We start from the raw sequence: 23,473 nt of genomic DNA, 5'->3' as shown, positions 1-23,473 counted from the left end.
ACTAAGTCTTGATGTGATTTTCTAATAAATATGATAAATTAACATTTTATTACTGTATATACTATCAAGGTAAGAATAAGGATTTATCTTTCTCCTTCTTGGGCCAGTCTGAATACCTCAGAAATACAATGGTTTGACAATGGTTTTTGAAAATGACTTTATTTGAAATATACATTGTGTTAAATATAAAGCAAACTCAGAAACCTCAGACATTTTTTTAATTGCTGAGTGGCTAAAAAAAAATCCTTCTGAAGAAGAAAAGTCATGACAGTGACATGCAAACATCCTTTTACATCTTGATTTTCTTGTTTCTGGTTCCGTGCTGTTTAAATTTGGTCGCTCCTAGTTGATCTCTACAGTTTGTTCTTGGATGTAAACGATGTAGTGGTGCGCGTTTTCTCCCTGAGTGAGGACCGTCAGAGCCTCCAAGCCGCTTGTCTCCTCCACCACCATCACCTGGTTCCCGTCCACAGCCCCCTCTGCGTTCACCACCATCAGCTGCTCGCTGCAGTCGCCAACTTCCTGCTCTTCAGCCACCTGCAACTTCAATTATACACAGGCGTTGTTTGTGATCATCCATCAGCTGACGACAACTAAGTAAGGAGACGCTGATTACCTGCTGTACTACAGCCACGGTGCCGGGACCCATGGCAACCAAGGAAGCGACTGCACTGTGAGTCTCCGAGCTGAGTTTAGTGAGCTGCTGGATATTTACTGACGGAAAAAAGAAAAAAAAAGCAAACAATTACTGTAACAGTTTAAAGACTGCGGTTTAGCAGGCTCAGTCATCTAAAGTAGAGCTGTTGTGTTGTTGCTATGGTTACCACTATCCTCCAGGATGGCTACAGGTGCATCTGTCAGCTGCTCTTCATCCTCTACAGACACAAACTGAGCCTCTGTTTCCTCAGCTACCTGCACAGGTGCAAAAACAACAAACTTTGTTCATTCTGTTCTTTTTTTTTTTTAATCTGAAACATTTAGTGCTTAGTAATCTTTGTGTAAAGCATCTTAAACCATTTTTTTGTATGGAAGGTAAATACTAACTGAAAGTCCTGGCTTTGATTTATAAAATGCGATGGTTAAGATGGTCAAAATGATATATTTACCTCCCATCTGGCTTCCACCACTTTCAGATTGTGCTTGTTCTTCAGGTGACGGTTTAACTCCCACTTTGTTCCGTAGACAAACTCGCACTCTGGACACTTCAGAGCACCTGAACACAGGCACACAAAAGGCATATTAGGCTTGGCAGAAGACAAGTTTTATTATGTCTAAACCCCACAAATCTGAAATATAAAATCTGGAGAAAGATGGGACTTTTTGCTTTGACTTGCAGAAAGGGTTTAACCCAGATTAATATGACATCATTCTTTTGAATAAACTACTTAGTTTCAACTTTTCCTTAGAGTTTGGTCAAATCTAGCCTGATGTTTCACTTTCAAACTGTTAAATTTGAAAATGACTAATTTTTTTAAACTTATCAAATTCTGTTCCACATGGCTCTGACCTGGGCCCAGTTCTGTTTAGTATGAGCTGTATAATAATGATCCACCCTCTGCGTGTGCAAAGTGTGATATTTTAACGTATGCAGTCATTTTTACTCACAGTAAAACCACAGAAGAGGTTGTAAGCAAGTCAACAGATGTTATGGAAACTGTTACAAACTGACCCAACAGATGATTTACAGCTGAATGGGCCTAAAACAGTCAGCAAATTCAATCGTAAAATAATCAAACTTTCTCTTTGCATTCCATAAGTTCTGCCTGGTAATCGTTTCCTGCACTACTGCAGGAAAATGCACGACTGATGCGCTGACGCTGTGGCGGGAGAGCAGAGTCGGGACCTTGCTGTTCCAGAGTGTCAGAGCTCGGCAGTCCAGGTCCGTCGTTCTCGTACGTCTCGTCTGGGTGCTTCATTTTGTAGTGTCGCTTCAGAACACCAGCGACGTTACAGGAGTAGTGGCAGTGAGCACAACGAACCGGCTACAAACACACACAAGGAGAGTGGTCACAAGAACCAAGATGAAATTTCAGGCTACTCCTGCTGTTTAGGTAAGAAAACAGGAAATGGAGTTAGAGACGGTATAAATCAGACAAAATGACAAAACTAAATAAATGCAACCAGGGAACTTTCTGCTGATTATCACCTTACATGCAGGTGTTCCTACCTTGAATTTTGCGTGTTGCTCCATATGTCTGAGCAATGAGGGTTTAAACACCGACTTGAAGTGACACTCGGAGCACTGGAACTTTTTACCTGGATGGAAACAAAACGATTACCCTCCTGTTTATGGCGGCCACCTCGCTGCCCTCCCATGCCCAGCACATGTTGAGCAGTATTTCTGCGTACCTTCGTCTGTGTGGCTCAGCCTGTGGCTTTTCAGCGTGAGCTTGGATTTGAACTTTTTGCCGCACAGATCGCAGAGATGACGGCTCTCCGTGTTGTGGCGGTTCATGTGAGTCTTCAGGTTGCTCCGATTGCGACTCGAGTAGTTGCACACGCCGCAGACGTACGGCTTCAAACCTACATGCAGTCACACACACACACACTAAGATCAAACAGACGACCTGCAACTTTGCAAACACAAATGAAGAAACAAATGTGTGTGAATGAAATACTTAAAAACTGACTTCTTAGAAGCTATTTTCTTTTATGCCTTGTGTTAAATGATGGTCCAGGAGAAACACAAGGGTATTTTGTTTTAAAACTAACTAATCAAATTCAAGCTTTTCTATGAGTTTTATGTAAAAATATCAGAAATGCTGTGTCCTCCGAGACCTTCCTGAACACCTGTGCTGGATATCTGTGTGCAGGCTCCAGTATCTCAGCCTGATGACAGCTGGAACCTCAAGGTAAACAACTCCTCAAGGTAAGAGAGGTGATAAAACTCAAAACCAAAATGAGCAGCTGCTCCAGCCAAGATACGAGAACAGTCTCGGTCACCTCACAGAAAAATAAGGATAAGGGAGTGAAAATTATGTTTGGATTTGTTAAAGAAACAAACAAACTGTTGTAACTTAACCAATAGTTTGCCTCTTGTATTTTTTTCTATTAAGTCCTCAAAGGGGAGGGGGAGAAAGAAGAGGCTGAGACAGATGGAAGCTCAGCACAGAAAGAAGTGACAGAATGGTTAGAGATGCTGCAGACTTGTGCTGTGAGCGTGGGCTTCACTGTGTTATACAGAGAGTGGGCTTGCACCTTGATGTGCCCAGATGTGCTGCTGAAAGTCGCTGCTGTTCTTCAGGAAGTAGGAGTCACAGTAAGGACATTTCTCTGCGCGCTGCACCATCAGCTTCTTTCCTGGCATGGGCACTTCGTCTGCCAAAAGCATACACACACACAAAGTACCTTTTAAAAAGAGGTAAAACTGCTGTATAGCGAGCAATTAGAACATTTTAATAGTCTCAGGTTTTACGTTTCATTTTAAAGTACGAACATGATCAAATATTGACATATTTATTGCTTGTCCTTTACCTGGGTGGGATGATCTAATGTGGTACTTTAATCTGTGCTCTGGGAAACTGCACTGACAGACAGGACAGGTCGCACTGCTTCCCTGTAAACAACCATCAGACGGTGGCGTGATGTTACAAAGAAAAATCCAAGCAAATACCACTCATATCTCTTATAGAAATAATCAGATCTTTTCACCTCAGATGCTATTTTAAGACAATCTCAGCGAATCTTTTAAAAATATATTTGCACACTATAACAAATCTCCTCTCCAGCCTCTTTACCTGGTTGTGGTGTGTCTTCGTGTGGGCCTGTAGTTTGTATTTGTCAGGCGTGGTGTATTTACAGCCGGGCACAGAACACGGCAGCAGCAGGCCGCTGTGCTTCTGGATCTGGTGCCGATTCAAGGAGCTCTTGGTGATGGAGGAGTAGCTGCACTTCGAACAGTAATGCAAGTGCTCCCTGGTGTGCGTTCGAACGTGGACATTGAAATGGACTTTGTACCAGAACAATTTCCCTGCAGAGCAGAAAAATGGGATGAGACACAGCTAAAACACAAAATAAAATTAAATAAATAAAAAAACAGCAGGCTGCACACAATGTTATCGTCTCACCGCAGTGTTGACACTCCAGGTCTCCGTAAATCTTTCTGAGTCTTTGGAACGTGTCCATATCGAGCCGAGTCTTCTGCAGGGAGGAAAACACCTGCTGGAACGCACTCTGATGGAAAAGCACCAGCAGAGAAAAATTAAAGCCTCAAGACCAATATAAATATCAGAGACTGAACTAAAGACTTTTTTTTTCTTTAACTTAACCTTTTCTGAAAGTGAAGTGTGTCCGTTGTCCACCTGAGGACCTGAAGATGAAGGCGTGTCTTTGCTCAGGTCAGAGTCTGTGTTCCCTAACGATGAAGACGTGTCACTTCCTGCAGACGTGCGTGTGTTTTCTTGAGTCCCGTCTTCCCGGAGCGGGTCGTGAACGGTCTCTGGGGACAAGGTGTGTGTGTTCTCAGCTACAGGGGGACATGTTGTTTTGTGTAATTTCTCCTCAGCTGCTGCTTCCTCACATCTGTCCTGAGAACTCTCCTGAGCACCTTTATTCCTTAATTCTTCTTCGTCTTCTTTTTCACTCGCTCCCGCAGTTATCTGCACTTCTCCCCTTCCATCCAGCGATCTGTCTTGTTCTTTCATCGTCTGCTGCTCCCTGTCTCGCTCCTTAATGCCTACGGCCTCACCTCTGTCGTCTTCGCCCTCCTCGTGCTCCTCCATCGCTCGCCTCTGCGCCTCCTCGCTGCCCCCGCCTCCCTCAGGCGGGATCAGACAGTAGCTGATGCTGATGCTGTCGGCGAATGCTCGCTCCGGGTCCAGCTCGGGGTGGGACTCCTTCAGGTGGCCCCTCAGTCGATGCGAGCTCACCAGCTGTCGGTCGCACGCGCAGCAGACGTACAGGAAGAGGTGCTTCCTGACGTGGGCGGCGAGGGCAACCATCTTGGTCGCAGCGTAGTCACAGAGCGAGCAAGCGAAGGGGGGCTGAGGGCCGTGCATGAGCATGTGGCGCTCCCGGCTCAGCTGGTTCTTGAAGTGTCGGTTACAGGTTGGACAGTGATAGAGGAGCTGCCTGAGGCCCTTACGAGTCTTTAATCTGGATTATAAACACAGTGGAAAGGTGGGTGTGTTAGGGTAACAGGTGGGAGTATGACACTGAACTCAGTGCCTAATCCAACCTCTCTACTGTCTTCACCATCTTTGCCATGGAGACAGTGAGTCTGCTGCGAGCTTTTTCTCAAACTGTTTTATTTTTTTCAATATTTGATTACAGTTTGCCAAACTGGCACCATTAAAAGTATGTTAAAGAAGCTATTTCTGTATGCAATTTACAGAAAATCATCAGTGCATGTCTGAGGTGACAAATGGAACATGAAACAGCGAGATGGTGAAAAAGCTCTTTAGTATCTTTTTTAGGGGAAACGATGCGGCTCTCATCAAACCTCTGCTCCTGGTAGTTCTGGAAAACGGCAGGTTCCTTCAGGTTGTGATGTCTCTCCATGTGTTTCAGAAGGTTCTTCACGTCAGAGTACTTTTTCTCACAGAAGCCGCAGTGCTGCTTCACCTTCTGGTGGACTCGCTCGACGTGAACCTGCGTTCCCACAAAAGCAAAGAGAGCCGCCGCCGTAACCAGAGACACCGTGTATTTTCGCAATTTATTTCATAATAAATATCAAAATAACAAAAATCGCGGCACCTTGAGGTGTCCCGGGCTGGGGCTGCTGAAAGAGCAGTGATCGCAGCTGAACTTCTCTCCTGTGTGCTTCCTCAGGTGAACGTTCAGGTTGGCTTTGGAGAGGAGATCTTCAATTAGTCTTCAATCAGTCTCAACTGCTTCAATCTCAAAATTAGCTGAATTCCCCCCCGAGTTAGTGCTTACCTTTGATGGCTGAAGCATAGTCACAGTGCGGACACTGAAAAGGTTTCTCCTGAGTGTGTGTCCTGAGGTGGGACACCAGCGAGTGTCTGAACTTAAAGATCTTATGACAGAACTCGCAGGCAAAGATCTTCAGCTGGTTCGGGCGTAGACTAGAAGGCAGAAAGGGACACGGTTACCTTTACAAGATAACCAGTTTCATTGTTGATGCTGTAATAGAGGAGCTGTTGGTAAAGTATAATATAGCGAATTAGCTTCTTAGTCAGATATATGCTGCACAGAAAACAGCACTTACAACACACAAAGTGTCTTTTCTGCTAAATTAGAAAAAGCATTTTGCTAAATTCTACTTTCAAAACGTAAAACACTATCAAATTAAATAGATGTTGATTGGTTTAAGAAGTATAAATGTTCATGTTGTACTTGATATTATCTTGTTTGATGGAATACTCCTGGAAGCCTTTGTTGGTTTCTGCTGCAGCTGAGTTTGGACTGGAGCGAGGAGCAGAAAAAAAGCAAGAATAAATCAGGTCACAATGACACAAAAGTAAAAAAACAACAACTTGGTTAAAACCAACATGTTTGAAAATGCAGCATTTTTTCAATGTTTAGGTTTTAATCAAAGAATAGAAGGTTTTTTTCCCCTTTAGAAGGTTTACTGACTATTAGTTATTATGATCAGAAGTATAACATCCAAATAAAAAGAAGACGGAGGGACAGTTTCCATCACACTACCTTGGTTCCTGCTCCGTTGTGTTATTCTCAGAGGCTGTCACTCCACTTACAGGCTGCTGAATAACCAAAGAAATTAAACAAAAACAACGGTAGTTTATAGGGCTTCAATGATTAAATCAAATATCAGAGAAAAACATAAATAAAAATTGAGACAATGTACAGTAAAACAAAATCCTGCTACATTTTATCACAGAATCACTACGAAATTCATAAAATATACAAAAAAATTCTACTTCTTTACAATAATTTGGGAATAAAATCCTTTGTTATTATATTGGAGACAGAAATGACAGGAAGACCTCAAACTGTCTGTCAGACAGGTAAGTACACAAGAAGTAATTAAGAAAACATCAAATTTATTGGCTGAACTGACCCATTATTGCACCACATTAATTCTAACACGGCCCTTCGCTCTCAGACTGCAGGTTTACTTCTGGTTCCTAGAGTTCCTAAATGTAGAACAGGAGGCAGAGCTTTCAGTTCTCAGGCTCCTCTGATGTGGAACCAACTTCCAGTTTCTGTCCATGATGCTGACACTGTGTCTACGTTGAAGACCAGACTTAAGACTTTCCTATTAGATAAATCCTATAGTTAGGGTTGGTTTGGGTTTTCTGAGTTATCCCTTAGTTCTGCTGCTATAGGCTCAGACTGCTGGAGGACAAACTGAACACATGTCCTTACTCTGTTGCTGTCTTTTCTCTCTCTACTCTCCATGCTTGTACAAACAGTTACTGCTGCCATTAAAATGTCTTTTTTGTTGTTGTAGTTGTTGTTTTCTTCCTATAGAAACTACACCTGGACCAATCCTTCTGTGCTTGTTTGTGTCTCTTTCCTGTCCCCTCAAACCTCAGACGGCAACTCATCCTGATCCTGGTTCTGGTTCTGGTTCTGCAGGAGTTTCTTCCTGTTCAAAGGGAGTCGTTCCTTTTCACTGTCACCAACAAGCTGCTCAGGGGGATTGTAACTAAGTGAAGATTTGATGCATTCTGCTGCCTTCTTTAGACACATAACTTTTACTAATCAGCTTTAAATACTGTACTTTATATGAATGTATTGTATTAGAAGGAATGAATTTACTGAAGTTACATTTTAATGTGGATCTAAATTGGATTTTTGATTTTTTTTTTGTAAAGTGCCCCAAGATGACTTTTTGTTGCAAGTTGGTGCTATATAAATAAATTGAATTGAACTGAATTAATATTTTGCTTACCTGATGATGAGCTCGAACAGCTGCAGACTCAGTTTCTGCTGAATTGTCCTCGACTGGTACCATTTTACTGACACCTGTTGAATTTAAAATAACACATTTTTATCCTAAATAATCACCTTTTGGCTAAAATGAAAAATAAAAAGACAAACCTTTGTTTTAGACTTACCTGGAAGTATTTTATCCTCTGTCAGAACGACACCGATAACAGACTTTTTCTGCCCAGATGTTGGATCTTCTTCATTTGAGATGTTGCCTCTGGACAGTTTAAAGCTGTTCACATCTACATGTAGACAAAAGATTTTATTTAAAGCAAAATGTAACCATTTACTGTAGTAACTGTTACTCTTAAGAGATTGCAACCAAATCTAAAGCTTGCCTTTTTCTTTTGAGCCTCTTGCAGATTTTTGTTTAGCGTGGTTCACAGTTGCTCCTCCAGAACCCCCCTCTACCTCTGCACCACAGACACCCTCTGAAAATGACCACACTGGCTAATCAGAATAACCACAAATGCAAACTATCACAAATATTTATGAGATTTATAGTGGATCTCGAGACATTTGGTTAAGTTTAAAAAAATTAATGGAAAGAAATAAGATTTCAACACATTTCTTTAGTTAAACCCCCAACTACTGATCTTTGTAAGGCTCCATGGGGCGCAATGGGACTTTTCTTTGGGAAATAATTTCATATGTCTGCCGCCTTTCTCCTCACCATTCTCTGTGTCATCCTCTTCTTTATCGTCCTGTTTCAGGCAGATGTGTTTGAGGATTTGTCGTTTGTTTCCAAATGAGCGATGGCAGTGTCTGCATTCCAGTTTTAGAATCTCACCCTCTGCAACTGAAGAAAACAAAAAACAAAACAGTCAAAATGCGTTAATAACACTGTCATATTCAGGAAAAAATAACAATTTACTTTTCAAAAGAATGGGGTAAAAGTAAAAAAATTTCTAACAATTGAAACAAGTCTAATGGACAGATATCTCTCAGTAGATAAAAATAAAAAAACAAGTTTATTAAAAATGCAAACAGAGCTACCTTTGTCTAAACTACACCCTTGGTCTTCCTCTTTGTTTCTCTTTTGCTCTCTTTGAGAATCATCCTCTGCAGAATGAGCAGCGGCGCTCGTTTCCTCTGTCAAGTTAATGTGAGTCTTCTTCGTGGAGCCTTTTGGCCGTCCTCGCTTTCGCTTCACTGGACCCTCTGAGAGCGAGTAAACAAGAAGTTACAGAGAGGAATGCAGCACCAAAAAAACATAACATGTTAATGGGAAGCACAGATTTTTTTTCTTTCTTTGCTCTCATTTACATTTGTATGGCACAATAAGTTTGATGGAGCTTTAGTCCATCACTATTATTCATCACCCGAAGTACTGAAGTGATCCTGAATGTTAGATAACTAGTGACTTGAACATATTTGTAAATGAAACTCATTCCGTGACAGTAATCCTTGCAATATTATGGTACTTCTACCTGCTAGCTTCTCCACAGGCTCTGCAATAAGTGGCTGCAGTGCAATCATAATATCTTCTGTTGACTCATGTTGGGGATGCAGCTGGGAGCAATGAACCAACAGCTGAGAGCGACTGGGAGAGAAGAGGTGGCACAGTCTACACATAAACACAGAACCAGCTGGAAAGACAAGGAGAAAAGGTAGAAGATACAGAAACACATACACCACTGCACAGTAATAAAACAACTATTATTCATCAATTAATATATTCACATTAAAAGAACCACAATTGCATAATTCTGCTTTCTTGTGTCCATATACTAACTTTAATTCCGTTTTACAACAGACAGTTAATATTATAACAAAAAGCCAATTACAATAAAAGTGTCTGTCAGCACCATAGACATATTATTTTTAATAATGAATTTTATATGCAGTTTATGTTATATGGTATATGTTTATGCAGTTTACTCTGCAGACATTTTATAATTTAATGCAAAAGTCTACCATCAGCGTTCACACCTTGAGCACAAAAGTCAGCAGCTAAAGATGTTTTGACGAGTCGTTTTAATACAAAAACGTTTGCACGTTTTGACTTTGAGCCTGGGATAAATGAGGACTCCATCAACATATTCGAGTTAAAATTAGCCAGAACTCCTACCTGTTTGTCCTCCGTCCATTTTCCCCACATGTAAAAAGAAACAAAAAGAAATAATTTATCGGTACGTGTGGACCACTATATGACTATATACACTAAAAGAATAGAGATTTAAGGTGTTTGTTACTTTACGAAAACGCCAATTTCTGTCGAATCTGCGACACTCGTCCATCTAGTTAGCGGAAGTAGCTGCTATCGGCACTTTAGCATGTAGATGTTAGTGTGCGCCCCTTGGTGGTAGGATGATAGTACTACAGTTGTAAAATACTGATATTTTTTTTTTTTTTTACTTTTTATTATATTGTATTGTTTTATGTTTAATTGCATGAATGTGTCTTAATAATAGCACAAAATAGAAACATGTAATAAAAAACTCAGAGAATAACTGTCAAACAGTTAATAAATTAAAGACATATAGACAAAACTTTTTATTACACAATGCAAAATTTACATTCTTTACATACATATACAGCCATTTTTCTTTTAATTACATGAAAGTTTTCAGCTCAGGTCAGTCCAGCAACATCTAAAAACTACCAGCCACACAGAAACACACACAAGCGCATGTACTCATATCAATCCTCTTTTCAACCTTCACTTGGTTTACTTCTCCTTTAATTCTTTTTTTTTTTTTTTTTTACGTTTTCTGCTCTTATTTGCTTCCTCAAAAAGGTTTTATTCAGGACATGTTGAAGATGGTTTTCTGAACAAATCTTCTTACGTAAACCACATATATGTAAAAAGTGCATCAGCAAAAAGCAATTTTGATAAATGAAGTGACAGAAAGAAATGTATTTACGCATCATTCAGAAAAAAAAACAATACAAGTGCAATTAACTCTTAACTTAATGTGTTTAAGAAAATGTGTCAGCAGGAAACCTCAATTGTTTCAGAAGCCTTTTAGCCCTGGTTTAAAACTGAGTCAACATTTGGTTTTTGTTAAAAAAAATGCTAATCTTTGAACAATTTTTTGCTATAAAAAATATAAAAAATTCTTAGATGTAGTCAGTTTTCTTAAAGAGCTTTAAAACATTTTGAGGTCATTGTATTTTTGATGTGTTGAGAACCAGTCAGCAGTAATGAATTATTTAACAAAACTGCAATGTTAAAAGTAACATCTCATTTAAATGTTTTTCATTCTCTGCCCATTTCTCCACTTTAGTTCGCCGTAACCCATAAAATGAAGCAAACATGCCCCCAAAATGATCATTAATAAACAAAAACCTGTTCAAAAGGAAAGAAAGGTGACTTTTGTTGACATTTCTGTAATAAGATTTGACAGATGGGCAGAAGGAGCATTTATGCTTCGGTGTTTGATTTTATTGATGGGTTCCTGAGGCATGTGTCAGAAGGTGCATCATTTTTAAAACGTGTGTGTGTGTGTGTGTGTGTGTGTGTGTGTGTGTGTGTGTTCACATGGTGCAACACTTGCTCTTGAATGTGTGAGAGTCTTTGAAACGAAGTCTCTGCTTGGATCGGTATTTCTCCAAGTAGGTGAGCTGCTTGCTGTTGATGGCTCCGCGTCTCTTCCTGAAACATACATCCGATAGAGGAAAGGGTGTCATATACCATTTTAATTCTTTTGATGCAACTGAAATCCACCCTATGTTCTGGCTGAATAATCAAAACTGTGTTTTATACATTTCTTTACTTAGTGGAGAAGACAGGAGGAGGTTCAGTGAATACAGTAAGATCGGCCAAATAACTTAGCAAAAGAACAATTGCCCACCGCCATGAAAGGTGGGCAATCATGTATTTGCTTGTGTGTGCTTCCTTCTTTGCCTGTATGTTAGCAAAATATCTCCCCCAAACGAGTGAATGGATTTTAATGAAACTCACAGAAAGTAATCAATGGCTGTGCATCAACACCTGTCAAACTTTTGGAGTCAATCCAAGTTAAAATGGCCTCCACAGGTAACCAACATTTGCAAACAGTAAAAAATTGCTATAACAGTTTGACAAATATTGAGCTGAAATTTGTTGTGGTAGTAGCTGAGAGTCTTCCCCTTCACGTAGTTTGTGCAAAACGGCAGGTGATATGCATTCCCACAAGGATTCCTACTTTCATTTGTTTTTCATATGGTCATGAAGCTCAGATACATATATTAGTTTTAGGGAAACACGGGTGATTTTAACAAACAAACTAATTTATTAAGACAGACTATTTACAATTTTAGTGTAGAATATGTCAAAGAGCTATATGTCATTATATGGACTCACATGTTAAGTTTCTATTGGACTATAAATAAAAATATGATCCAATAAATACAGAATTTCAACAAAATTATAGAAAAAAATATAACAAAATGGAGGGATTAAAGAGTTTTTGAAAAAATAACTTTATCTAAAAGGAAGGTTTTTGTTCTCTGACATGAAAATTAATGATTAAATGAAAATGGTGCCGAAAAATATGTTTCAATTGATTTTTAAGTAGCATGTTTGTCATTGGCACTTATTTTTTGTTGTTATTTCTGTATGGTCATTGTAATACACAGTGTAGTACTTACTGTCTTATGAGTTGAATGGCATCTTCATACTTCATGCCACTCTCTATCAGAGCCAAAGCAACCAGCACAGGAGCCCTGCGAGCATTTTTACACAGACTTAGGTTTGTGGGGTTCAAAGATGTTCTTTTAAAAGATAGTCGTGTAATTATTACATTACTTTTGTTTATAAATATTTAGCTGGTTTCATCTTCATTCCATTTTTATACTGTAATCTACAAAAGGATGTTTCTATTTAGTTTTGTTTTCCCGTTAAAGAACTCATACCTTCCCAGACCAGCGACACAGTGAACAGCCACACAGCTTCCAGGATCCTCCTGAAACTTCTTCTTCAGCAAACTCAACCAGTCGTCAACCAGCTTACTGGGTGGTGGCGCTCCGTCGTCAAAGGGCCAGTCCTACAGAGTAATACCAGCACTTTTGTGTTTTTATAACAGAGAGATTATATGCTGTATCATGTAAATGGTGTGTGATTGTGCTCCTACCAACACAGTGATACCGTCTTTCTCCAGTGGCGTCTTGTCGTAGGTGCAGTCACAAACTCGCACCACTGTTGTGACACCATATCGTTTTAAGACCTGAAAGGTACAACACGCACCACAGGTTTCCATAAACAAAAACACGAGATGTGCAGAACTGAATCAGATTTATAGCATATGTGTACGTATGTCTGAACTTTATGGTTTATTTGTGCATAGCTCTCTGGCTGCGCACTCATAAGTGACATACCTCTTTGAAGGAGTTGAGTGTGCCGTCTGTGGGGTTGTGCGTGATCAGGAATCTCATGTTCTTGTGGCACAATTCCACCGGAGCCGGACGATTCATGGTGGCTAGTTTAACCTTTACTGCTGCAGAACGACCTCTGACCTTTAGAAACGGAGCAGGAATGTGTTAGTCCACAGTTTACAGTTAAACTGTGAGAAATCCTCTTTACGTTACACGATACCAGTTTTGGACATCTGAGGTGTTTCTGAAACACATTTTATATCCTACCTGCAAAAGGAATGTCTGCTGTTATGGGTAAATAATCTGCCCCGTTCAAAATTGTCTCAAACAGGATGCAATGTTCAGAAAACAGGTCAAAATTTCAGGAAATATGTCTGTAAGTCTGTATTTTAAACATAAATTTGAAGCACAAATGAGCTCAGCGTACGTAGCCAATTAAAACTCCTATCAAACTACAAGTTGTTTTTATTTTACACATATTTGTTCTTGCACATAACAACATTTTCTGAAACAATAAAATAAAGTGTGTACATGAGCTTACATATTTGCTCTTGACTGAGGTCTTCATGCTAAGCTAACCAGCAAAAAACCTCAAACATTAAATTTTATTTCAAATTTTAAAAATCAGTGAGATAATTTGGCAGCAAATCAATAAGTACCCAAGGGAAAACATATATAATTTGATATGTAATATTGTAGAAACAGAAATGCCTTTAGTTCACCATCCTGGCAGATATTTTTAGTTTGTTGGCTTGATCAGACCTGAGTTTGAATGTGTGTGAACAGAGTGTACTCCAGCTGACATTTGACAACACACACCAAAGGGAAACCTGACCTACTCACATGCACATTTTGCTACATCAAAGTATTAAAAACTGCATTTCTTGTAGGTGGGCTGCTTTTAAGGTGTTTTATTCATCAATAATCTAGTTCATTAGAGCTGTGCTTTTCCTGCTTTGACAAGTTAGCATGCCCACATTTAAAAAAAAAGATAGTGGGATTCAAAGTTTTAAGCTAACCATGATTATGACTCTGTCTAACTTCAAACATGAGAGAGAAAGGCAAACCACCCTCAACCACACTGTATAAATAGATGTATGCAGAGATGAAAGTGTAAATGTCTGCTGGTACAGAATTAGTGTTTCTGCTCAATATAATGACATATTCAGTCAGATTGGTGATGCATATTATAAGTTTGCACCTCTTGTCCACTTGCAAACAGTGTTTTTGGTGAGAAAAATGGAAATTTCTAAAAAAAAAAAAAAAGAAATCCTTTTTTAAACATTTTTTAAAAACTGTGTTTGTTGGTGTACTTGTGTGGACAGTACATACAGAGCTTTGAAAGAAGGATCATGTCTGTTTTGTGCTTCTCCATTATCACTCTGTGCCCAAGAAACCAAAATTACAATTTTATTTTTTCAAGACTGTCTGATTTCAGCTTCAAACTGGCACCATTAAGCTTTGGGCGTGTGCTGAAATGGTCAAAAATTGAGAAGAGAGATGCTCTTTGTCCACATCTCTCTGCTTCTTGTTGTGTTTACATTTCACACTCACTGTGTAAGCTTTCCGTGCATGCTTCACACCTTGTTTCCTGTTTTTGCTGTATTTTTGTTGCAGCATTAGACATGCAGGCCTGGCACAGTTATACTACTACTATAATAGTGTCATGTTTTGTAAATGGGGCCTAAACAAGCTGGGAAATCCATCAACTTTTAGGTGACGAAAGACCCAGTCACTGTTATCTTACTGTAAAATTACTGTAAAATTAATTAATTTTGCTGATTTTTGCTTTTTTTTTTGACTCTGGGTGTGTTTTATGGACAGTCTTTGGCTATGATGACTTCATGCCACCGTTTTCACTTGCAAAATCTTGCACTCTTGAAGAGGCAAACAAAAAGTAATATGCATGGACCATCCTTTAAAACGCTCCCCTGCAACCAGGCACATGTTACATACCAGTACACATCGGTTAGGATGTTTGTTGGTGCTTTACCAAATCTAGTCCAGATCTGGTGACTCCTCACCTTCAGCTCCAGCAGTAGCAGTTAGCAGCTTCAGTTCAGATTTGATCTCCAGGTGAATCTTCCTCTTTGTTTCCAACTATTTAGTATTTTTTCCCCAGTTTTTGAGTCTTTGCTGTCTGGATGGTTATCCCATATGTTGGCAGTATTCTATAGTCCAGGAGGCTACACTCTGTCAGCTTTGTTTTGTTTTGGTTTTATCTCTGTGATCGTCACTGATCCTGTTTTTCTTTGTCTCTCTCGCTCACGCTCTCTTTTTCTTTTCTCTCCAGGTAGCTTTCTGTGTCGAGGCTCCGCTTGTTGCCCCCATGAGCTGCTGGGTTCATAAGGCAAAGGGCAGTGATCTTTCAGGGTTCATGGCCCCTAGGACTGCATGGCGCAGCATCATCCCAGACCTGGTCTAAAGGTGTTGAGCGTGGCAGTAGTCCCCACTCCGCCGCACAAACTCCATCAACCAGCAGTTCTACAATATAACACACACAACAAAGAACAATTACTCAACATTATAAACATAATTCACACATAACTGGCTACAAAATACTCAGGTAGTTAAATACATGTAAAAGACTTTATTTTCTTTGAATATAAAGCTAGATCCTGTGATCATTTATGAAACCCTAAATGACAAACACACATTATTCATACAGAATATACAATGCCTAAACAAGATGGTCTTTAAACGTTTGAATAGAAGATAAACTAGAGGCAAATCTAAACATTTTTCCCAAAAACAAGTGCAGTCTTAGTTTGAATATCACTAAAAAGTGTGTTAACTTTTCCTCTTTTTTGGCTTCAACACTATACCAAAGTAAATTCAGTCAGGAGCAAAGACATTGAGAAAGTTTATTTGAGATTTTCATAAGCATCTGTTAGAAACATTAGCTTTATTTTGCTTTCTGATCACCTGGCCTTTAGCCAACATGTTAAATGTGTACAACATATTTGTAGAAATCTCAGATCTGTTTCTTGGGGTACACAAGAAGTCGTGAAAGCATTATGAATAAACACCGTGAACATACTGAACTATATGTCCTGAGAGACAGACTGAATTTGCTTCCTAATATTTTAGGTTTTTCTTGTTCCGTAACCGAGAAATTATAGAGGATGGTTTAGTATGAGGAAGAAAAGCACTTCAAGACGTAACCTTCTGCTCATTCCCCAAATAAACCAAAAAACAAGCAGCGAGGTAATCTGTGGTCATTTCTAACACCCAACGCACGCACTCACACCCGCTTCACCAGAACACTGAGGTCCAAAATAGGCTGTTGTTGACAATCTATTATTAGAAATTTATCTTCCTCTGTCAATTTAAAATGGTAAAAAAATATATATATATATTTAGCTGGCATCTTTGAAAATGAGACTACTAACTCATAACTACTGAAGTCCATTACAGACATCTAAAGCAGAGTGGCCTCCCATCAAAACAATATTGTTATGTAATGTTATGTAAAAAAAAAAAAAAAAAGACAATTTGCTGAATCAGGACTCAGTGACGTAACCGGTTCCGAAGATAAAAGTCATCTTAAGTTTCAGCAAGTCCAGGCTGAATGAAGCACCTTAATCTCAACAACAACCTACAATAGTAGTAGCCACAAATAGGATAAGACTTTTTGGCAGCCAGTTTAGCTCTGCTGCCTTTCAGGTAAACTCCTGATGAGGTGCAATGGCAGATTGACTCACCCTGACAAAGAAGCGCCTAACTTTCACTTCTGTCTGTGAGTCCAGGCTCCTCTCTTACCTCTCTGCTGCAGGACGGGGAAATCCACAAAAACACAAACTGACAATGGCTCCAAAGTTCTGCAGCAGCCGCACAAAAAAGTTTGAGTGCTGACATTTAACCAGCTGACTGCCTGTTATAGTAAACCTCCAAATACCTTCAGCTGTATTTATAGCTCTATCTATACCGGCAGCCGATTATACGGCACTTCAAGTTTATGTGGTCAACAACCATCACCCTTGTCTTCTTCCTCTCCACCAGTTCCAGAGGAGTTCTTAGCTTGATGACAATCTCTGAAAGCATTTTTCTACAAACCTCATCAATCACAAGTTTTAGAGCTTCTTCTAAAAGGGCAGAAAGTGTTTCTCCTTACCACTCCAGTTTTCAGTGTCCTCCCCAAACACAGAATTAATTTCAAGTTCTCTGGCTCTTTGCCTTCAACTTTCCTCCAGTCTCTTTCAGCAACAAGTGGCCGAGAGTCCAGCTGCAGAGAGTGAAAGTCTTCCCCCCGCAGCGATCTGTGGCTCTGCCCCCCCAGTAAAACGTGCAACAAGTGCTGCTCCCTGTGCCTGCTCAGAGCCCCATTCTGCCGAGGCTCTGCTGTGAGCTGGTCTAATCAGGCTGAGCGCCCATCTGACCCTGACAGTCCTGTCACCACCAGAACGCTCCGGAGTTAATGCTCTTAGAAAGAGAGACGAAGAGCTTCCTGCTCCTCTTCTCCTGTTCTCCACCCTTCAGTAATTACTGTACATTGGTTTTGGGTGCAGGGAGATGTGTTTTCTGCACACGTGCGAGGCAAAAAAGGGCAAATAATGTTTTCACCCGGGTCTGCGTGTGTGTTCTGTTAGGACAACATCTCGTGAGTCACTAAGCAGATTTTAATAAAACTTTTAGAAAGTAATCGTTGCATGTTCATCTACAGCTGACTGACTTTGCGACTCAACCCAATGCAAGATGGTTGCCACAGCCAACTGATTGAAGAGATCATAAAAATGGTTGTAACACAGACAGTTTTACAGATATTGAGCTACAATTTGGTGTGATAGTAGTTGAGCATTGTCCCCAACACATACTTTAAGGACAACACATTGCACAATATCTTTGCTTAAACACTTTTCATTAACTGTTGGAGTCAGATCTGTTTGTCCTTTGGCACAATATCTCAGGAACCACTGGACATATTTCAATGAAACTCTTAAAAAATAATCACTGGCTGTACATCTAGAACTGATTCACTTTTTGGAGTCAGTCCAATTTAAGCTGCATAAAAGTGACTATAACTCTCGCAAACATTAAGCTAAAATTTGATGTCCTTGTAGCTGAGTGTCTTTTACAACACATACTCTAAGCACTAACAGATCACGTGGGATATTGCAATATTGATGAGGTTATTTTCAACGTTTGACCAAAATGGCTATAACTTTTGGCAAAAAGATGATCAGGCAGCAGGACACTGACTGGACCCTGTCTTGTTTTCCCTCTCTTTCCACTCCCTGAATCTAAAAATAGACGGTCCTGTGAGCTACCAGACTCACAGGACCGTCAAGTGAACTTGTTCAGTCTCAGCTAATGGAATTAACTTTCTCTCCCTAAGAGACAATTGTCCAAAATTTTGTTTCTTACTGGCGAACCAGGAGTGTGAGCTAAATCCACAGTGTGAGCTCTCTGTAAAGTTATCACCCTGCATCCGACACTGTGTGTGCACCGATACATTTTTAGATACGTGCGTACACAGAGTCACATGACACTCAGATCAGGGAAAAGGACAACAAGTTCCACTCTCACCTCTCTGTCAGTCACTTTGAAGTGAGCCTAACATGATTGTTTACTCACTCACAAACCCTGGGATACCTCTCCCGCTCGCTAAAAATAGCTAAAACATGACCAGAGCTATTTAGACTTTGTCACAGTAACATATAAACTCTCAATCACCTGCCGCCATATAAAGCAGGCCATCATGTCATTGTGTCTGTGTTTGTCTGCTTGTTAGCAAAAAAATCTCAAGAACCAGTAAATGTACTTCGATGAAACTCAAAAAGAAGTCTTTGGACATACATCTACTGATTAACTTTTGAATTTAACTCAATTCAAGGTGGCTGACACAGCTAATTGACTTTAGTAAAGACCAAAATGGCTATAATGTTTTACAGATATCGAGCTAAATGTTTGGTTTGGTAGTAGCTGAGAGTCCTCAACACATACTTTGAGCTCGACCTAACTGAGCAGGTGTTTTGTTTCAAACTTGGCATGCAAAGAGGCAGGCCATATGCATTCCTTCAGGTAATGCTACTTTCATTGGTTTAAGGTTTTTTACTTATATGTTCACTCAGAACTCAGACTTTTTATGAGGCATTATGAGGACAAGTATTTGGGTACTTTGTTGTTGTCCCACTTTTAATTTTTCATGTGGCAGCCTGTGAAGTTTCATGTTTTAGATAACAAGCTTTATTTCAGGCCCAAAATGTGATCAAAAGATTTCTAACTCAGTACAGCAGTTTCTACAGATGAATAATTCACTTTCTATACTCTAAAAAGGTGTTTAGGAGGTGTCAGATACTAACAGTTAAATAAAAATTTAATGCAAATTAACAAGTGAAACATAATGTTGGGTAAATATTGAGCCGCACAGTGGAACAGTTGGTTAGCTCTGTCCCCTCGCAGCATGAAGGTCTGCTAGATAAGTAACATTTCAACCTATTCTTATCTTCATCTTTTCATTTCTTTAACCTATACTTCAACAATTTGCTGATAAATAAGTGAATCCTGTGTTCTTAATGTCTGGACTTTATCATTTCGTTCAGTCTTTATTTGGAAATTTCTGCTGCCAGCCTCTGCTGCAAAGGCTCAGAAGACATTTTCTTCTCAGGACATTTCATGTAGCTTATATTTGCGCAGGCGGGGCTGCACAGTGGAACATTGTACTACCACTCTGAAGGTCTGTTCCAATCAAGCAAATGTGTATTTGATCTTCAAGCAATCTGAAAAGAAGGCCTCAAGAAAAGTTAATATTCCAGACAACAATATGAGCTCCATTCTTAATTGCGCCTAATTTTACAAGACAATAAGTAAACAGCGACCTGACAAACTCCACTTTTTCTTGTAACTTACAGTACTCTTGCTGTTTGGACATTTGGTTTCCAGACTCTTGTAATCCTTTCCATAGAGTAGACTGATTGTTATAAACAGGGCTGTTGTTGGTGATAATAACACACATGTGTGATGCAGATTTCCCAAACCCCTAACCTTTATCTCAAGGCTTGCTCTGTCAGTGTGCCCATCTGTTTTGATGCTACAAACTGCTGGGCTAAACGTGGCTGCTGCGACAGTTCCTGGAAATTTGAGCTCAGTCAGTCAGTCGTCACCTGGCAGTCTTGTGCTTTCCCACTTTCATTAAATAAAGCAGCAAGCTGACCTGCAAAAACTTCAGCTCTGAATCCTTCCCACAGCTGCAACCAAATGTCAAGGAAGTGTTCAGGTCCTGTTTCCACAAACCGAAGCCTTCTGGGACGGCGATGGCAGGAAAAGTGAAATATCCTGAGCAAGACATTGTCACTGCACGCCCCTTACCTCTTAGTGGCGGGTTATAAAGTTTTTGTCTTTGTCTGTTTGTCTGTCTGTTAGCAAGTGAGCTGGATGGTTTTAATGAAACTCTCGGACAGCAGTCATCAGATGTATGTCTACAACTGATTAACATTTGGAGGCAACATGATCCAATATGCCACAGCAAGTCAACCATAGCAAACACTAAATTAACTACAACTCAGTCAGTTTTACAGATATTCAGCCAAAGTTTGATGTGGTAGTAGCTGAGAGAAGGTGATATACTCAAAGCCAGTGGTCTCCAATCCTGGTTCTCGAGGGCCACTATCCTGCATGTTTTACTTGTTTCTCTGCTCCAACACACCTGATTTGAATCAATGGGTGATTAACAGGCTTCTGCAGAACATGAAGAGGTAATTTAACCACTGAATCAGGTGTGTTGGAGCAGAGAAACAAGTAACAGATGTAGGTTGGTGGCCCTGAGGACCAGGATTGAAGACCTCTGCTCAAAGCACTAACAGATTTCACAAGATCTCACAATATTTTCAATTAGCAACCAACTTTTTCAATATATTAAACAAATAGCATTTCTTGAAGGAATGCATAGTACCCTCTGCCTTTCAGCTACTACCACACCAAATGTAGCTCAATATCTTTAGCTGATGTTAGTTTAGATGATGTTAGTTTAAAACTGGCACTATAGGCATCTGGCGATATGAATTTCTTCAAGGAACGCTAGGCCTTTAATTTACTTATTTGTTTTCTTGCATCCAAACTTTAAATTTAAAGCAAGTTTAAAGTGTGTCTGTTTAAACTGTGTTTTACTTTTGAGTTTGTTGGTAAAACTGTAATAAATTTGCTGACCCGGCAACAACATCTCTGGGTTGTTGCTAATTAGACTAAAATTTAAGCTGCCCATTATTGAATCATTTGTAATCACTTGCTTCTAAAAATAAAATTTAAAAAAGGTAAATTGTCAACAAAACTTCATTGTCGTTGTTTCTCTGAATTAGGTCCCATAGTCTTTGAATAACTGAGGTTGTTGTTGTACTAAATCCTTCCCGGTAGGCTATTCCTGGTATTATGCAATGAGTAGTTCTATTTAAACCCCACACTACCTTTGTTAAGGAGCTATAATCTGCCTCTGGGGCTTCTGCTCTCACACTGATGGATTCGTTTTCAATAAAAATACACATTGTGAAAATAGGATGAAAAATAAATAGTTTATGAAGTGTATTCAATATCTTTGAGTAACTTCAATTCCACCAGCTGCTGCTACTTTTTAGTATTATTATTATTTTTACTTTTTAGTATGTTTTGAGTTTATTTTGTATTAAGTTTGTTTCTTCAGTTCTGTTATTTTTGGTTGCTCCTGTGTTTAGTTTTGTTAGTTGACCTTTAGCTCCCTGTGCCCTCTGTGTTCTCTTTCATATTTCACTTGTCCTCAGTAATTCATTTGTCTGCCTGCCACACCCATCTACACCTGCCCCAAGATTTGTAATCACTCACCTGTGCCCACTTCCCCTAATTACCTTCTGTCTTTAAAACCTGGTCATCTCCTCCACTTACTCACTGGTACAGTTTCAAGTTAAAGTAGGAAAAAGGATTAGTGATGGAGTCTCAGTGTATACAGGAGAAATGCTTGCTTTGCTTTTAGCAGTTCAATGGGTGGAAGAGGTAAGACCAGTAAAATCAATTATTTGCTCAGATTCTAGTTCTTCGTTATTCAGTTTGCAAAATAATAAATCAGACAGTAGACCAGATATAATAATTGAAATACAACAAACACTTTACAGAATCAATATGATGGGGCTAACAGTAAATTTTGTTTGGGTTCCAGCACATCACGGGATTAAGGGGAATGAAATGACAGACAGAATGGCCAAAGAGAGCACTAATCGAGGGAGGATAGATATTAATGTTAGTTAAACAAAGATCTTGTCCAATCTGAGTATATTTAAGCTCAATATCTATTAAAGTGCCTGAGTTATAGCCATTTTTGTGTTTTAAACACTAGTTGGCTGTGGCAGATATCTTGAATTGGGTTGATTCCGAACGTTGCCAGCTATAGATGCATCCAATTGTTATTTTCTGCAAGTTTAATTAAAATTCCTTCACTGGTTCATGAGATATTTTGCTAATAGACAGACATGCACACCCACACAGGCATGAGCTAAACTAACAAAAAAAAATCACTTCCTGGATACCAGTTTGGTTCGTCATTCAAGATGACTGAACTTAGAGCACAGAGGAGCTTCACACTCGTGATATAATCCTGCTGAAATGTAAAGCATCACCTCTGGAGCACTTTTCTGTCCTACGTGCCCAACACGCGTGAGCCTGCAGGAAACACTGTGTACATATTTGTGCCATGAAGTATTTGAAAATAAAAATGGATCTGAACTTTCCTGAGGAAGCTCGAGCTTTTAAGCTGTAACCTGTTTCACACACAGAGGGTGTTAATGACTTCAACACGTCTCACGCTTCACATTTAATCCACCTTTTAGGGACTTCCCTTTGAGAGCCGTTCCAATATTTTAAACTTTTAACAGGTTATGTGAACAAACAAATGATCCGGGGTGCCACTGAATGCCTTTAATCACATCAGGTAACTTTCTGTGCTATTTTGCTTGGCTTCAAATCAGTATAACACTGAAAAAAAATACAGGATAAGATGGGGATAAATGAAACACAAAGCATGAATTTTAAATGTTATGAGACAAAGATTTAATGGATTGTCTGCACAGCCTAACACTGAAACACACACATGAACAAAAGAAGCGAATATCTTCTGTGGGCATCGCACTGACTGTCAGTTCCTAAAGATTCGAGTCAACCTTCAGAAATCACTTCCTCAGACATCCTCACAAACCACTCCACCCCTTAATTCAGTGCTTCAGTCTTCTACAGGTGCTGGTCATAAAATTAGAATATCATGAAAAAGTAGATTGATTTCAGTAATTCCATTTAAAAAGTGAAACTTGTATATTATATTCATACATTACATACAAACTCATATATTTCAAATGTTTATTTC

The 23,473-nt window shown here is 39.5% G+C and overlaps 2 protein-coding genes across 9 annotated transcripts; both read right to left on the bottom strand.

Annotated features, from left to right (window-relative positions):
- Positions 1-142: 142 nt before the first annotated feature.
- Positions 143-10,201, bottom strand: LOC108232198 (zinc finger protein ZFAT). Of its 4 annotated transcripts, none has more exons than XM_037980362.1 (24): positions 9,790-10,201; positions 9,288-9,446; positions 8,854-9,018; positions 8,531-8,656; positions 8,196-8,288; positions 7,986-8,099; positions 7,820-7,893; positions 6,610-6,665; positions 6,298-6,366; positions 5,878-6,026; positions 5,695-5,786; positions 5,441-5,589; positions 4,269-5,094; positions 4,068-4,173; positions 3,738-3,970; positions 3,475-3,556; positions 3,199-3,318; positions 2,350-2,523; positions 2,168-2,256; positions 1,844-1,982; positions 1,107-1,213; positions 825-912; positions 617-714; positions 143-543 (listed from the first exon to the last, which is right to left on the bottom strand). In XM_037980362.1, exons 1-24 carry the CDS (start codon positions 9,956-9,958, stop codon positions 343-345), a joined length of 3,678 nt encoding a protein of 1,225 aa, XP_037836290.1. In that variant the 5' UTR covers positions 9,959-10,201; the 3' UTR covers positions 143-342. The 4 variants fall into 4 exon arrangements, with proteins under 4 accessions (XP_037836290.1, XP_037836292.1, XP_037836291.1 ...); XM_037980364.1 differs by having other exon boundaries at positions 143-537; XM_037980363.1 differs by having other exon boundaries at positions 6,610-6,662.
- A 308-nt stretch (positions 10,202-10,509) lies between these two features.
- LOC108232319 (protein tyrosine phosphatase type IVA 3-like) lies at positions 10,510-17,572 on the bottom strand. 5 transcript variants are annotated; one of them, XM_017410040.3, is made up of 7 exons: positions 17,270-17,572; positions 15,112-15,639; positions 13,159-13,296; positions 12,915-13,007; positions 12,697-12,827; positions 12,433-12,507; positions 10,510-11,455 (listed from the first exon to the last, which is right to left on the bottom strand). In XM_017410040.3, exons 3-7 carry the CDS (start codon positions 13,252-13,254, stop codon positions 11,338-11,340), a joined length of 513 nt encoding a protein of 170 aa, XP_017265529.1. In that variant the 5' UTR covers positions 13,255-13,296; positions 15,112-15,639; positions 17,270-17,572; the 3' UTR covers positions 10,510-11,337. The 5 variants fall into 5 exon arrangements, with proteins under 5 accessions (XP_017265529.1, XP_017265534.1, XP_017265530.1 ...); XM_017410045.3 differs by having other exon boundaries at positions 15,149-15,639; XM_017410041.3 differs by having other exon boundaries at positions 15,180-15,639; positions 17,270-17,570.
- Positions 17,573-23,473: the final 5,901 nt, after the last annotated feature.

This window comes from Kryptolebias marmoratus, linkage group LG16 (genome assembly GCF_001649575.2).
Source record: "Kryptolebias marmoratus isolate JLee-2015 linkage group LG16, ASM164957v2, whole genome shotgun sequence".
NCBI classification, from domain to species: Eukaryota; Metazoa; Chordata; class Actinopteri; order Cyprinodontiformes; family Rivulidae; genus Kryptolebias; species Kryptolebias marmoratus.
Note: the sequence above shows the minus strand (reverse complement) of the source record. Positions and strands in the feature narration are given on the sequence as shown.

What these genes read in the sequence shown, in the direction of transcription:
- LOC108232319 (XM_017410040.3), bottom strand. Translation starts at nt 13,254, where the DNA reads ATGAATCGTCCGGCTCCGGTGGAATTGTGCCACAAGAACATGAGATTC. An exon ending in AAGACGGTATCACTGTGTTG is followed by an intron (nt 12,828 to 12,914) that starts GTAGGAGCACAA and finishes ATTACTCTGTAG; the next exon opens with GACTGGCCCTTTGACGACGG. An exon ending in GCCATTCAACTCATAAGACA is followed by an intron (nt 11,456 to 12,432) that starts GTAAGTACTACA and finishes TGTATGTTTCAG; the next exon opens with GAAGAGACGCGGAGCCATCA.
- LOC108232198 (XM_037980362.1), bottom strand. Translation starts at nt 9,958, where the DNA reads ATGTGGGGAAAATGGACGGAGGACAAACAGGTAGGAGTTCTGGCTAAT. An exon ending in CTATGCTTCAGCCATCAAAG is followed by an intron (nt 5,787 to 5,877) that starts GTAAGCACTAAC and finishes TCCTCTCCAAAG; the next exon opens with CCAACCTGAACGTTCACCTG. An exon ending in CCTGGAGTGTCAACACTGCG is followed by an intron (nt 3,971 to 4,067) that starts GTGAGACGATAA and finishes TCTGCTCTGCAG; the next exon opens with GGAAATTGTTCTGGTACAAA.